Source organism: Cuculus canorus, chromosome 2, assembly GCF_017976375.1.
Source record: "Cuculus canorus isolate bCucCan1 chromosome 2, bCucCan1.pri, whole genome shotgun sequence".
NCBI classification, from domain to species: Eukaryota; Metazoa; Chordata; class Aves; order Cuculiformes; family Cuculidae; genus Cuculus; species Cuculus canorus.
The window spans coordinates 154769252-154783327 of record NC_071402.1 but is presented as its reverse complement, the minus strand read 5'-3'; the positions used below and the strand labels follow the sequence as shown (position 1 = coordinate 154783327).

Below are 14076 nucleotides of genomic sequence, written 5' to 3'. Positions count from 1 at the left end.
CTGTCTCCTAGCTCAGCTGGCAGGGAGCAGTGGGCTTTGGACTGCCCTCCAGCAGGGGCATGCACAGCTGGGCAAGTGAGTGGCTACCACACACAGTAGCATTTGCTCTGACCTCAATCCAGCAGCAAATGGCACCATTCACCCCTCCAGAGATGAAGGAAGGAAGTAGCCATGCACACATCTCCTTCAGAAATACCTTTTTACACCCAGAGGTTGGCACACTGTACACAGTCCCCTTGACTCCGGCAGGACTCCTGAAGTCTCCGGGACTGCTTCTCGTGGCACAGGTGGCAGGATTGAAGATGCTGAGCTGGAAAGAGAAATAAAGTCACTTAAAGAACTTGTTGAGCTGAGAATATCACATAAAATCTTGGAAACAAAGTCACTTCCTTGCTATTTTTATGAAGGTTATGCCAAACCTGGTTTAGAATAACACGGTTTAAACATGGTTTAGCTGAATCAAAAACTAGGAAGAATGAATCTCTGAGTGGTTTTTTCTCTTTGACTTTTTACCTCTGTAGTGAGTACATTTTACTCTGTCAGTAAAAGTGGCTCTCAGATAAAGGCCACCAGCCCGTAAGTTCTGCAAAAGTACTTATACGTGCGTGAAAAGGAATATAGTATTTTTCTTGACAGTCAGAAAACTGGTACTTCTGGGGATGAGGTTATCTAAAGGAATGCTGCTGGTGTGTCCTAAGCTTTGGGTCAGATGGGATGGGAAGATGATACAGTAAAAAGAGTTAGATGATGCAGAAGAATTCGAAGTTAGAGTTTTTCTTACAGTTCGTTCTACAGACAGAGGAAACTGAAAGAGCTGGGGTTTTATTTGGCTTTTTTTTTCCTTTTTCTTAGATTTTACTCTTTTAGTTTATTCTTTAAGAAATTTGTCTCCCTAATGTTTTTTATCTCCTTGTCTAGTAATTTCTTTCAGTTCCATATAGTTGTTATGTACTCAAAACTGGTGCAAATGATATGCAATTTTGTAGGTGCTTTCTTCATTAATAAAACATTTGTTGTTTCTTTGTTTTTTATTTGATGATTTTGAGGTGAAGGGAATCAAGCAACCTAATGCATCAAAACGTTGTTCCTTGTTCCCAGCTCCTAAGCCAAGGATAGAGTGTTTTCTTATTATGTTGTGCCCAAGTAGGAGTTTCTTTGAATAGGTTCTGATTGCACCACTTCTTTTGAGATGACTGCATCAGTGACTCAATGGACAATGAGCCTAATTGGTTTAACAAAAAAGAACATTTTTTTTTAAAAAAAAAGCCATTTTGAAACATTACTTCTTTCATGGCTTAGCTAATGTTTTAAGTGCTTGCTTTAAAAGTCCTTGCTCTTCTCTGGTCTTTAAGTGATCGGTATTTTTATCTGCAGTACTCTGAAGTGACCCGGGACCAGTATCCTGGCTATTATTTTCAGTACCAACCAGTGTCTGAGTGGCTTTGTCTTTTGCAACCATCTGACAAAGGAATATCCCTTGCCCTGAAGGGGTCACATTCCAGAAAGACAGCTCATAGAGCTTCAGTACTTTGTTCCTGCAATTACCACCAAATTGCCTTTCTTGAAGAGCAGTTTTGATAGAGAAATGGCCAAAAGGAGGTCTCCCGAGTTCCTCTAGGTGCATGTCCCAGGCAGAGCTGTGGAGCTGCTGCCTATGGCATGTTTCAGTTGGCATTCTGTTTGTTGCTTAGAGTGGTTAGAACCATTTCAGACCCAAATGATGAGAAAAGATCCAGAAGACTGAATCCAATTCCTTTAGCTCCTTTGACCATGGAGAAGCAAAAGCAGCTGCTCTGGCATCTGTATAAACCAGGAGTTTCCCTCTTCATAGGGATTTCTTCTCCTTTCACTTTTCCTCAGTTTATGTTGCAAGAGCCATCAGGACCCATCTGTCCACAGTGCATCTCTCTTGCATACATAGTGTCTTGGACCTCAGAGCCTTTGCTTGGAGGAGCAGGACAGAGGCTGCTGAAACATTTTTTTGGGCAAGACTGTCTCGAACAGGAGGACTGCGACAGAGAAAGGCATTGAACCTGGCTTTCCCAGATCCTTACACCTCAATTGCCACCTTTCTGCCTGTGGATGAGCTAGAGGAGTAAAGCACACAGAATTTGTGTCTGTATGAAGTGGGAGCTTGTAATAATAAAAATTTTAATGTCTTGTGCCTGTGAGCTGACAAGGTGAAGCATTTAATACAGTGTGTGTCTGCAGCTATACTGTGTTTCTGGCTCACTTCAGAAACCCAGACCTTCAAAAAGTATAAAACTAATTTAAAATGAAACTATAAACAAAGACAGTTTGGGAGTTTTCCTTTTCTGGTATTTAATTTCTTTGGTTTTTTGTTTCTGGTTTTTTTTGGTTTTTTTTTTTTAGCTTTTGCTTGAGAAACACAAGAACTAGGTAGTTTGGGTTATTTTTTTGCATTTTCCTGAGAAAAAACAAGCTGATATTCTCCCCTAATCATGGACACCAAAGATCAGCAGAATAGCAATGTGTTCCTGAGATTTGGCAGTGATTCAGAACAAGAAAAAACATGTGTTGAGGAGTCAGTTTGCTTGGTATGATATCAGAAGCCTGTAATGGAGCTGTTACCCACACCCCTTTTTCCTCTTCTAGCGCTATAATTAAACAGTTAACACATTTCAGAAATAATGGAATAATTAATGTAATTAAGCAGAGCTTCTTTCACGAGCAAAGAGCATGGTAAAGCAGCACTGCTGTTTCTCCAGCATCAGAAACATCTTTTTATTTTCACTCGCATCTTTTACCTGTTTACAGGTAAAGGGCAGGGCAAAGTTTCCAAAGTGGCTTCAAAGTGCCATTTCAAAAGCAGTACTGCTTCAGCATGTGTCTAATTGGGAAATCAGTAAGACTGGGATTTTTCCAATGAGAAAAATAGTGCTTAAGCAATTTTGAAAAAGCTACGCCGTATCCACCTGGCTTTTATCCTGCCAATCCAATCTGTTTGTTTAAACAGACCTCTCCCTCAGACGAGACAAGCAAGAGGCAGCTTTTAATGCCCCATCGCCCTTCTGTGGACCACTCGGATGAACCCTTTCAGAGGCAGAGGGCAGTGAGCGCTGTTAGCATCATCACCAGTGCCCTGGAAGGTAAGACTTGTCTTTATTTCCCCAACTCAAAGCCATATGCGTGTTGACTGGCACGAACAAGCGATACAAAAAATCCTAATACTGGACTCTTGTTTTGCAGGAAGACGTTATAGATAGTTATTGCAACCCCTACAATATAGTTGAAGCTGTAACAGAAGGCAATATAATCACTAACTTACCCATGCAATTGTAGAAATTCTGACAAAACGCTGGCCTTATAATCAAAAAGTCAAAGTAACATTTTGTTCCTCTGCATTTAATTTAAACAAGGCTAACCAAGATGCAGGGTAGTGGAGCACCAGACTGTTTGGGTGACTCTGCATACATTTATATCTCATCTCTCTGGAGCTAATGCAAAGCCTGGTGTGTGCAGTCACCAGCTACACGCAGAACTTCCAAGCAGTGTGGGAGGGAAGTTTGCTCCTTGTAGAGCAGCTAGAGGGACATGGCAGTTTGGTGGGTGGTTCAAATGAAACCCACCGTGAAATTTAAGTCTCTCACAGAGAGGGACTGGACTTAGCTCTTTGGAGACACCCCAGAGTGTAACTGCAGAGCCCTTCTTGCTCCTTCTCAGCTTTTTACCATCCCCTGTGGTTATATTTTTCAGTGCTGCAGCCAGAATATATATATATATATATATATATATATATGCTTAAATAAATAAAGAGTTGTATTCTTAATAGGTAAATAATCACTTCAATGTATTGAAGTGTTTAGTGTAGTCTGCAGAGGTTTTATTTGTTTTCTGTGTGGTTTTTAGCAATTAGCTTTGTGATTGATTTGCTTCTTTATAATGTGTTAAGGATGCCTAAAAGGCCTGAGCTGGACTTTGGCTTATTTATTTAATGGTACTTTCTATTACTTTTTACCACAGAAATAGAAACCACATCTAGAGTAACTCAGAGGATGTACATTTTTAGCCTTGTACAGGTGAAAGCTGTTTCAATCCTTATCAAAGGTTTTCTAACTCCCAGGCTTTGATTAGTCATTGAAATTGAACACCTGTTAACGACAAGAGGAATATCAAATCAGAATAAAACGTATCACAGGCTTTAACTGTAGTAGTAGCTGTATGATTTGTACCAAACTGTGTGAAGCAGCCAGACCAGAAGTCCCTTCCCCTTTAGTTACCTGGTTTCTACTCTTGTCTCTTGGGTAGTCATCATCTGCTTGTTTTTCCCAGACACTGCAAAGCCTTACAGACAAGGAATAACCTAGGAGGTTTTTTCATTTAAAATAAGGAGAAAAATGCCTTCAACACCAACTTTGATTGTGGTTTTCTGACCATTTTTTAAAAAACAATCTGAAGTAGCAGAAAAACAAGTGGTTGAGTCTAATTTTACTTTTCCTCTTGTAGATGTCTTTCAGTAAACTATTAGATCTGTTGTGCTTTCTAAAGGTCACCCATGGTGGGGAAAGGATGTGGGCTCTTGATTGATTTAAACCATTTTAATGCCGTATCGCTGCTACCGAAAGAGGACAGTTGTACTTTTCTCCTTCCCTTGCTGTGTTCTTGCAGTTTGATTTGACTGTACAAGCTGTTGGTTGTCGTCTGGATGAACAAGCAGAGCCAGCTCACCCAGAAGGTCCAGGAGTGCAAAAACTGGCAAAACGATAGAGAAACAGCATGTGGCTGAGAGGGGTTAAACTACCGCTTTCAGCAGCACTCTGGACTTAAAGGGACTTGTTTCTAGTGTGGAGCCTTGGAGAAAAGAGTCATATGTTTGATATGTGTCCATCATGGAAGTCCCAAAATTAATAACAGTGGAATAAGCAGGTTTGATTAGAAGTGATTATGAGAAGTATGGATATAGACAGATGCATTCAGGATTTAACTGGAAAATTAGGTCCTTTAGGATGTGACTGCCCCAAAGCCTTTATTACTTTGAGCTGGGTTTCCAAAAAAAATAAAAAAGCAAAACTAGGATTTGGCATTGAAATTGTTTAGGATACGGATGGTTCGCACATCATTTAGGCACTTACCTGTAAACCTTTTATTTGGAGGCTGGAAAGATGTTATTTCTTGGGAGCAATTTGGTTTCCCAGAGATCTTGGAGCAGTCTAGAAATCTGTGCAAAACTTGTGCATGGAAAACATCATCTGATATTTTGAAAGCTTGCTAGAAGACACCTAACAGCACATTTCTGTTATCCAATGAAGGAAAATACACAAAGAGTACGTTCTGGCTTAAGAGAGCAGGCTGTTTATAAACTGATTTGAAATAACAGCCTTGGCTGAAGTTTTCCTGTTATCAGTGCAGGTTCTAATTATATAGACTAAAATCGTTATGCAGCATTCCATGCCCGTAAAGGAATCAGAAAAGGGAAGCATTAAGCAATTCTGCTAATCATTATCATTCAGATGTTAGCTGTCTTTTTTGGCTTTTCTTTTTCACTTTTTAATGCAAATTATACTTATGAAGCTATTTCAATTCTTTTGTGGTCAAATGAAATGAACATATGAAAGTTGTATTTTAGGTAATATTTTAAAAGCATCTTTAAAAAGCACACTGGAGCTTTAGTAGCATTTTCAAACTGACTTATGCACTCCTCTGATTTTGTTTGTGGGCCTATCAGAAGAAATCAGACCCTTAATGCCTTTTTGGATCGCACATGAAGAACAGAAACTGTTGATAACCAGTGATGCTCTGACTCTCAAGTGCTTAAATCAGCTCTAAATATTGGATTTAAGCTCTTTCATCTTTTAACTGGGAACAAAGATAACGTATTCCAGTCGAAATTAAATGAAGGTTCCATCTGAGTTTGCCAAAAAGGAAAACAGTAAAAATTGGAGCCTATAAATAATACTGGATTTTACATATTTAGTGTGATTCTTCCTTTTCACTTGTGACACTTTTAAAAGGTTATTACTTTCAGAACAGGTCACTGTCTGCTAAGTGCAGGTCAACTGGCAAAACCCCCAAAGTGCGTAATTTGCCATCCTATTAGGACAGAAATATTTTTATCCTACAAAAAAAAGAAGTTTGGGGTAATTCAGGAGCCTTCCTCTGTGTTATGAGTCATTTTAAGTGTTCTTTTGTCATATAACTCAGTGTGAATTGACTGTTACTTCACTGCTTGTGACTTAGAGCTTGAGGAATCACACCAGAAATGTCCTCCCTGCTGGAACCACTTTGCTGTTAAATTTCTCATTTGGGATTGCTGCCCTCTTTGGCTTTTAATCAAGAAATTTGTCAAGTTCGTGGTAATGGACCCATTTACTGACCTCACCATCACCCTTTGCATTGTGCTGAACACGCTCTTCATGGCCTTGGAGCATTACAAGATGACAAAGGAGTTTGACCACATGCTTTACATAGGCAATTTGGTAAGTGAACGTGAACTTGAAGTGCTATCTGGGGAGTGTATTTCCTACTTTTTAAAGTTTTGGTGGTGGCTTGGGAAGACTCCATTTTCATATACTGTCAGCATCGTTTTGCATATGACATGTCAAGCGAGTCCAGATAGTCGCCTTCCTCTAGGAGCAAAGAGAAATGATGGTAGGAAAAGGGTCTACTTTTGTTAAACTGACATATTCTAATCATAGGCTCATCGACTCATAGACTCATAGGATAGTTTGGGTTGGAAGGGACCTTAAAGATCATCCAGTTCCAACCCCACTGCCATGTGCAGGGCATACCTCCCACTAGATCAGGCTGCCCATGGCCCCATCTGACCTGTCATTGAACACCTCTGGGGATGGGGCATCCACGACTTCACTGGGCAACCTGTGCCGGTTCCTCACCACTCCTATGGTGAAGAAATTCCTCCTTATGTCTAGTCTAAATCTGCCCCTCTCCAATTTGTAGCCATTGTCCCTTGTCCTATCACTACAAGCCTTTGTAAAAAGTCCCTCTCCAGCTTTCTTGTAGGCCCCCTTCAGGTACTGGAAGATCGCTATAAGATCTCCTTGGAGCCTTCTCTTCTCCAGGCTGAACAATCCCAACTCTCTCAGCCTCTCCTCGTATGGGAGGTGTTCCAGCCCTCTGATCATCTTTGTAGCCCTCCTCTGGACCTGTTCCAACAGCTCTATATCCTTCTTATGTTGAGGATTCCAGAACTGGACACAATATTCCAGATGAGGTCTCACAAGAGACGAACAGAGGGGTAGAATCGCCTCCCTCGCCCTGCTGGCCACGCTTCTTTTGGTGCAGCCCAGGATACGGTTGGCCTTCTGGGCTGTGAGTGCACATTGCTGGCTCGTATTGAGCTTCTCATCAATCAGCACCCCCAAGTCCTTCTCCGCAGGGCTGCTTTCAATTGCATCTTCCCCTATGCTATATTGAAACAGTGGATTGCCTCGACCCAGGTGTAGGGCCTTGTACTTGGTCTTGTTGAACCTCAGGAGGTTCACACAGGCCCACTTCTCCAGCTTGTCCAGGTCTCTGGATGACACCACTCAGCTTGGTGTCATCTGTAAACTTGCTGAGGGTGCACTCTATCTCTCTATCTATATCATCGATGAAGATATGAAACAGCACTGGTCCCAGTACAGACTCCTGAGGAACGCCACTTGTCACAGATCTCCGTCTGGACTTTGAGCCATTGACCACTACTCTCTGAATAAAACCATCCAACCAATTTCTTATCCACCGAACAGTTTACCCATCAAATCTATATCTCTCTAATTTAGAGAGAAGGGTATTGTGGGGGACCGTGTCAAAGGCTTTACAGAAGTCCAGATAGATTATGACTAACCATTAAAGCGGTGCTTCTGTGCTGTTCCTGAAAGGTATCTAGTTTGTATCTGTTTAAGGAACTGAGATAAGAGAAAGGTTAATGAGGATTATTTGGGATTTCTGGTAAAGCAGTGATAAGGCAGCAGTTCTTGGTGACAAAGAGTGAATTTTTAAGTTAAAAAAAAATTACCCAAAAAAGAAAAATAAGGCAAGATCTTGGGGGAAATAGAGTGGTATTTGATTGTAATAGATATGTATGGAGGAAGGCGCCTATGATACATTTTTTGTATGACCTTGTATGTCCTACTGTGCCTTCCTGCCTTGTCCAGCAGCATGTGCTGGGTCCCGTGTAAACCCTAGGGCAGAGGGGACAGGGAGAAAAGCGTAGCTGATGGGGAAGCTTTTAATGTGCAAGCTGGAGTAGCCGGGGAGAGAGCTGCAAAGTAAGCAGAGACTGCACTTCTCCAAGGAGAAGCAGTGACAGATCTACAACCAAGCTGCAGGGGCAGCAGAAAAGCCTTTCCAGAGGCAATTTGTTAACCCAAGGGGCCACTATAATTCTGCAGTTACTACAAAACTGGAGCTTTTTCTTTAATCATCTTTCTCTGAGTTTATATTTAAAAGTTACTGTGTTTTACTGTTTAGTGTTTAGAATCCTTTTAATTTTAGAAGAGTCTGTATTCAAGAAGGCATGAGCCCTCTAGCCATGGCATGGTGGAATTGCCCCTAAAATCTAGTGGAAGAAGCAGGACATCGTAGAGGACCTTAGATAAGTCTGGAGTACCCTGGAATGTGCACCATGCTATGTTTGCATTTGAGAAACTCACAGTGGAAACAAAAGAAAAGCCCTTTATTTCTGTAAAAATAAGGCTGCAGTATCTCAAAGTAGGAGTCAACTTTCTTAGCTTTAGTTAATTTTCGTGTAGGAGTCTGTTTGACCCAGTTACCTTTGTGTCTCTCTAAAGTCAATGGAGAGTAATGGACAATTTTAAGGAACACTTTATGTGATGTTTGAAAGTCATTTACTTTTGGAGAAGGTGAACTATGTCCTGGAGGCCAGTGACTGTCGTGACCATCAGCTATAGTGAGCGTATGCAGAGACACTGCAGATGTGATGTCTGCCTTTAGTGAGAAGCATCCTACACTGACTGGAAGGTTTAGGTGGGTAGTGGCAATAATCAGAATATGGCCTAGAATATGTGGTATATCACATATGGATTTTTTTTCCTTTCCCCTGGTCCTTGTTATTCTCAGCTCTAGGCCTCCTTGGGCAGGTTGAGATTCTTCTCCTAGGCTGTGGGACCAGTCTGTAGTTTTTCAGCTGCTGTGTCTTGGCAAATCTTCCTCTGCTGTTGTGATAAATAAAAATCTGGTTCTCTCTTGCTTCAAACTCACATTCTTGCCGTCTGCAGAAAGCAGTAGACATGAGTGGCTCAGAAATTCATCTCACAGGACTGCATCCAGCTTCAGTTTGCAGCCAGCCTTCCTTGTTGTTGCTCAACAATTTGTGGCCTTCTAAGATGAATTAAAAATAACTCCTTCAGACGCAGCATCCATCAGAGCAGGTGGCAATGGTGCCATTTCCTCCTCCGGCACTTGGGATAGTAAATGTGTCTGCTTCTTGCTTTGATTTTGGCAGATAGGATTCTCCCTCTGCAGAGCACAGGCAATGAAACTTTAGCCCCTGGCATCCCTCCTGCCATCGTGGCTTCTGCAGACTTGCTGGGGCTGAGTAGGGCTGCACTGGATGCCAACAATCAAGGAGAGACAGTGAGCAGGGGGAGGAATTGCAAAGCAAATTTTGCAAAATTTTGCCAAAAAAATTTATTACAATCTCACTGTGAGTTTCCCAGCACTGCCTAGAGCTACTGCTCCTCTTTGTGCTAAAGTATAAAATAAGGAAACAACTTACTAGGATTCTTTTGTGGTAGGCTGGTGGCACGGGGATCCCCATCCTGTATGATTCCAGAATAGGTTGGTGAGAGGCCAGACCATCCTGGTTCCCCCTTGACAGCTTTACTAAACCCCTGCATAACTAGATTTAATGCGAGTGCAGCGGGTCAGAAGAAGGTAATTCTATTTTGTGGAGCATTTTGCAAAGTCATTTATAATCAAAGTTGATGGTTTTTGCAATCCCCAGTGAAAAGGAAGGGAATTCCAGCTCCAGGGCAGACTGCCAGGTGATGGCATCCCCCAAGCTGCAGACTGCCAGACCCTTCCTCTGCCCTTATGTTGGCTGATTGTCATCTTCTCATTGTGTCTAACCCTCTCTGAGTGATTATATTAGCATTAAATGGGAGGAAATGTTTAAAAGGGCAGATCTTTGGTGTTTTTTCCTCAAAACTAATGCTTCTAAGGGAAATGAAAGAATGAAAGTGGAATAGGGGATTGACTTTCTCAAAGAGCAATTTTTCTGCCAGTCATTGGAGATCTCCCTCTCTGATTGTTCATCTACCTCATAGAATCACAGAATTGCTTGGTTGGAAAAGACCTTTGAGATCATAGAGTCCAACTGTAACTGTCCGTGACTGAACCATATCGCTGAGCGCTTCATCTACCTGTCCCTTAAATACCTCCAGAGATGATTCCACAAGCTCCCTGGGCAGCCTCCTCCAGTGCCCAGTAACCCTTTTGGTGAAGAAGTTTTTCCTGATGCCTAATCTGAACCTCCCCTGGTGCAACTCGAGGCCATTTCCTCTCGTTCTATCACCTGTCACTTAGGAGAAGAGACCAACACCCACCTTGCTACAACCTCCATTCAGGTAGTTGTAGACAGGTCTCACCTCAGCCTCTTTTTCTTGTTCTCCAGCCCCTTCACCAGCTTTGTTGCCCTTCTCTGGATGTGCTCCAGCACCTCATGGTCTTCCTTGTAATGAGGGGCCCAAAACTGAATACAGTATTCAAGGTGCAGCCTCGCCAATGCTGAGTACAGGGTATGCATGCAGTGCCTGCTACCTTCACACTCCTTTAGTTCATCGTTTACAGGAAATAAACATTTTCAAATGTGATCGGAAGGCCAGCCAGCACATGTACACCTTTATGTGATTCATCTGCCTATGCTATACCACCTCTTAAAAAATAGATAGAGCAAGAATCTCTGAAATTTTCTTTTCCTAGGAACTGAGATGGTGTTCTGCAAAATTACAGCTTAAACAGCTGAAATTATAGATAAAAGAAGTTTTTTAAGGCCAAGTCCTCCAAATCAGCAGTGGCTTATTTAACATCAGTAGGATGTTAAGTTATTTGGTTTCTTTCCAGCCTTTATCATATTGAATATCCAGCCTCATGTACAGGCACAGCCACTATGTACTAAGTGCCAGTGATTTGACAACTGCTATTGGAAATTTGTAGCTGGTACACATACGTGATTCTGGATGCCTTTAGGAATGCTCAGACATTTTGCTATCTTACTGCGACATTTCCTTCTCAGAAGGCTATTGATTAAAATGATTCAGGCTAAGAAAGTGATCCTCCTGAGTCATTTCTCAGCAAGACGGTTGCGTAATGCACAGACTGTGGTATCATAGTTTTTAAGGCAATCCCCTGGATACAATTTCACAGACACACAGTTTTGTCTTCTCCTTTTTCCTAAGGGAAATTGGAGCATTCTGATGGGAATCTTTGGTATCTCTAACCACTGTGACTCAGAAATTGTTGGTTAGTCAGAAATATGAGACAGGTTGTTGTATTGGGTTTTTGGTATGAGACGGTGATGAGACGTTGTTGCATTCCAAAGTACTGTTGCAATCCAAGATATTCTTTTCCTGATGAGAAAGAGAAGACATTTTACGTAAGGAATTGTGCGAAATGTCTACTTGGAAGAATTGCAGAGTAAGGCACAGCCTTCCTCAAATGCAGGCTATAATAATTTGTTTTTATTCATTAATCTCATAATTATATGGCCTTAAATTTTCCCTTCCACATCTTACTGTGTTTATCATCTCTTGCTCAGACTTGATCCATTTTGCTGGGATAATGTTACAAATATTCAGCTTAGTGGCAGTAAAACATTTCTCCTTAACTGTATGTTTCTGATATGTGAGCACTGGATTCCCCCCTCTTTTTTGACCAACACATTAATGGTGATTGTTTCACAGAAAACCATGTGCTTTAATATATATGTACAACTGAGCTTTTTTCAGAAACATAAAGCTCTGTGCAGCTTGTACTGGGACTTGGAATTAAAATAAAACAATAACGAAGCTGGTGAGGAGGCTGGAGAACAAGTCTTACGAGGAGCGGCTGAGAGAGCTGGGATTGTTTAGCCTGGAGAAGAGGAGGCTGAGGGGAGACCTTATTGCTCTCTACAACTACCTGAAAGGAGAGCTGGCCTCTTCTCCTGAGTGACAGGTGATAGGACAAGGGGGAATGGCCTCAAGCTCCGCCAGGGGAGGTTCAGGCTGGACATCAGGAAAAAAATTTTTCATGGAAAGGGTCATTGGGCACTGGCAGAGGCTGCCCAGGGAGGTGGTTGAGTCACCTTCCCTGGAGGTGTTTAAGGGACGGGTGGATGAGGTGCTGAGGGGCATGGTTTAGGAATTGTTAGGAATGGTTGGACTCGATGACCCAGTGGGTCCTTTTCAACCTAGTGATAGTATGATTCTGTGATAAAGAACTTGATGCCCACATTTTGTCATTTTAAGTTGACTAGAGCCTTGCATTGTGCATTTAAACTGTTACTTAAGGAGGGCATATGAAAGCAAAAGATTTGATTCTCTGAGATACTTTGCAGGAGTGTGTTAAATCTGAATTTGCAGTCAGTAGCCTTCCCTTCTCCTCTTGCTCTGCCTCATAGGTAATATTTATGTGTTGTTTTAAAGAAAAATGTTCCAATTAGAAGTTCCACCATATGACATTTGAACTGGGTCATAAATAAGCAATGTGTTCCTGAGATGCTCTGAAAAGAAAATTGCTGTGACTATTTGTAAAAAAGACTAGGACTGAAATTAGAGTTTCTAATCGCCTTTGCTGCTGGCAATAACCTCTGAATGACTTGGAGGCTTGCATTGCCCTGGTATTAGTAATAATAACAAAATAAAGAGATAATACAGCAGGTACACTACAATCCGAATACCCTTTTAACTCTTCTGCTCCATTCATTTATATTTCTCCAATGAAATGAATATATTTAACCTTTATAAAAGGTACCTTTGCACTTTCTTTTTTACCACTGGGATTATTCAGATGATGGAATGAGATGGAAATATATATTCTGATCCAGAGCTTAAACTCAGGTGTCATTGTAAGTTTACAGCAGTATCAAATATTATTGTGAGCAGAGCAGACAAAGTTATAATAGTGATAAAGAACTAGCCATGAAAAACAAAATACTTGCTTTTAAAATAGTTTTGGCTTTCTACTGTGTTCACCTATATTAGTGGAAAGTCTGCAAGCAAAGAAGTGTGCTTGAAAGGTTACTTTGACTTCATATTTTCTTTCTGCAGGTCTTCACTGGGATTTTTACAGCAGAAATGATCTTCAAAGTAATTGCCCTTGACCCCTACTACTATTTTCAGCAAGGCTGGAATATTTTTGACAGCATAATTGTTATTCTAAGCCTGATGGAACTGGGTTTGTCCAGCATGGGAAACCTGTCTGTTTTACGCTCCTTTCGACTGGTAATGCTCTTATTCTGTTGTTACCCCTCTTCTTGTATTACATACAAACTCTGACATGGAAGCAACATATTTTCTTAAAAACGCGTCTGCCAATAAAGACTTTAATTGGTGCAAACTTGTGAAGAGTACATGACACTAATTATAGGCTGTGGGATAAAGGAAATCGTTCCAGATTTTCATCAGGGTAAATGAGAACATAATTTGATTCCTTCTAGTCATGCCAGGTACTTGTAGCACACTTAAAAGGTTTGAATTCCAGTTCGTAAAAAAATCTACCATTTTATACCTGTGCACCTGTTAGCTTAGTCAGCAGATAATTGATAGCCCAAGAAATACAAGAGCCAGTAACATGTCATTTCAGAAGTTGTTATTCCTAAATTATGTTATAAACATGCCACTGTTCTTTTATATGTTGTCAAAAGAAAATGTCTTTGAATTATTCACGGAGTGATTTTTTTTTCTAGAACTGATCAGCATAACATAGCATCTGTCTTTCACGGGAACTACTTAGCTGTCAGCTCCTTTGTTATGCATGGGATAGTGGTATTCTATTAACGAGAGACTGTTGACATATTGGAACAGAAAAGTAGTTTCCTTGCCAGCCTGACATTTGTGTTGCACTTCATGTACCAGGATGTCCATGCTAATCATCCTGGCCATGATATGGCTT

At 41.2% G+C, this 14076-nt stretch overlaps 1 protein-coding gene across 5 annotated transcripts in view; it reads left to right on the top strand.

Annotated features, from left to right (window-relative positions):
- The window catches only part of SCN5A (sodium voltage-gated channel alpha subunit 5), a 221594-nt gene that overhangs the window by 107275 nt on the left and 100243 nt on the right, over window positions 1-14076 (top strand). For all 5 annotated transcript variants that reach the window (XM_054058158.1, XM_054058156.1, XM_054058157.1 and 2 more), the window contains 3 exons: window positions 2978-3110; window positions 6199-6437; window positions 13233-13406. In XM_054058158.1, the coding sequence (XP_053914133.1) occupies window positions 2978-3110; window positions 6199-6437; window positions 13233-13406 (546 nt within the window). The remainder of the gene's footprint in view (window positions 1-2977; window positions 3111-6198; window positions 6438-13232; window positions 13407-14076) is intronic.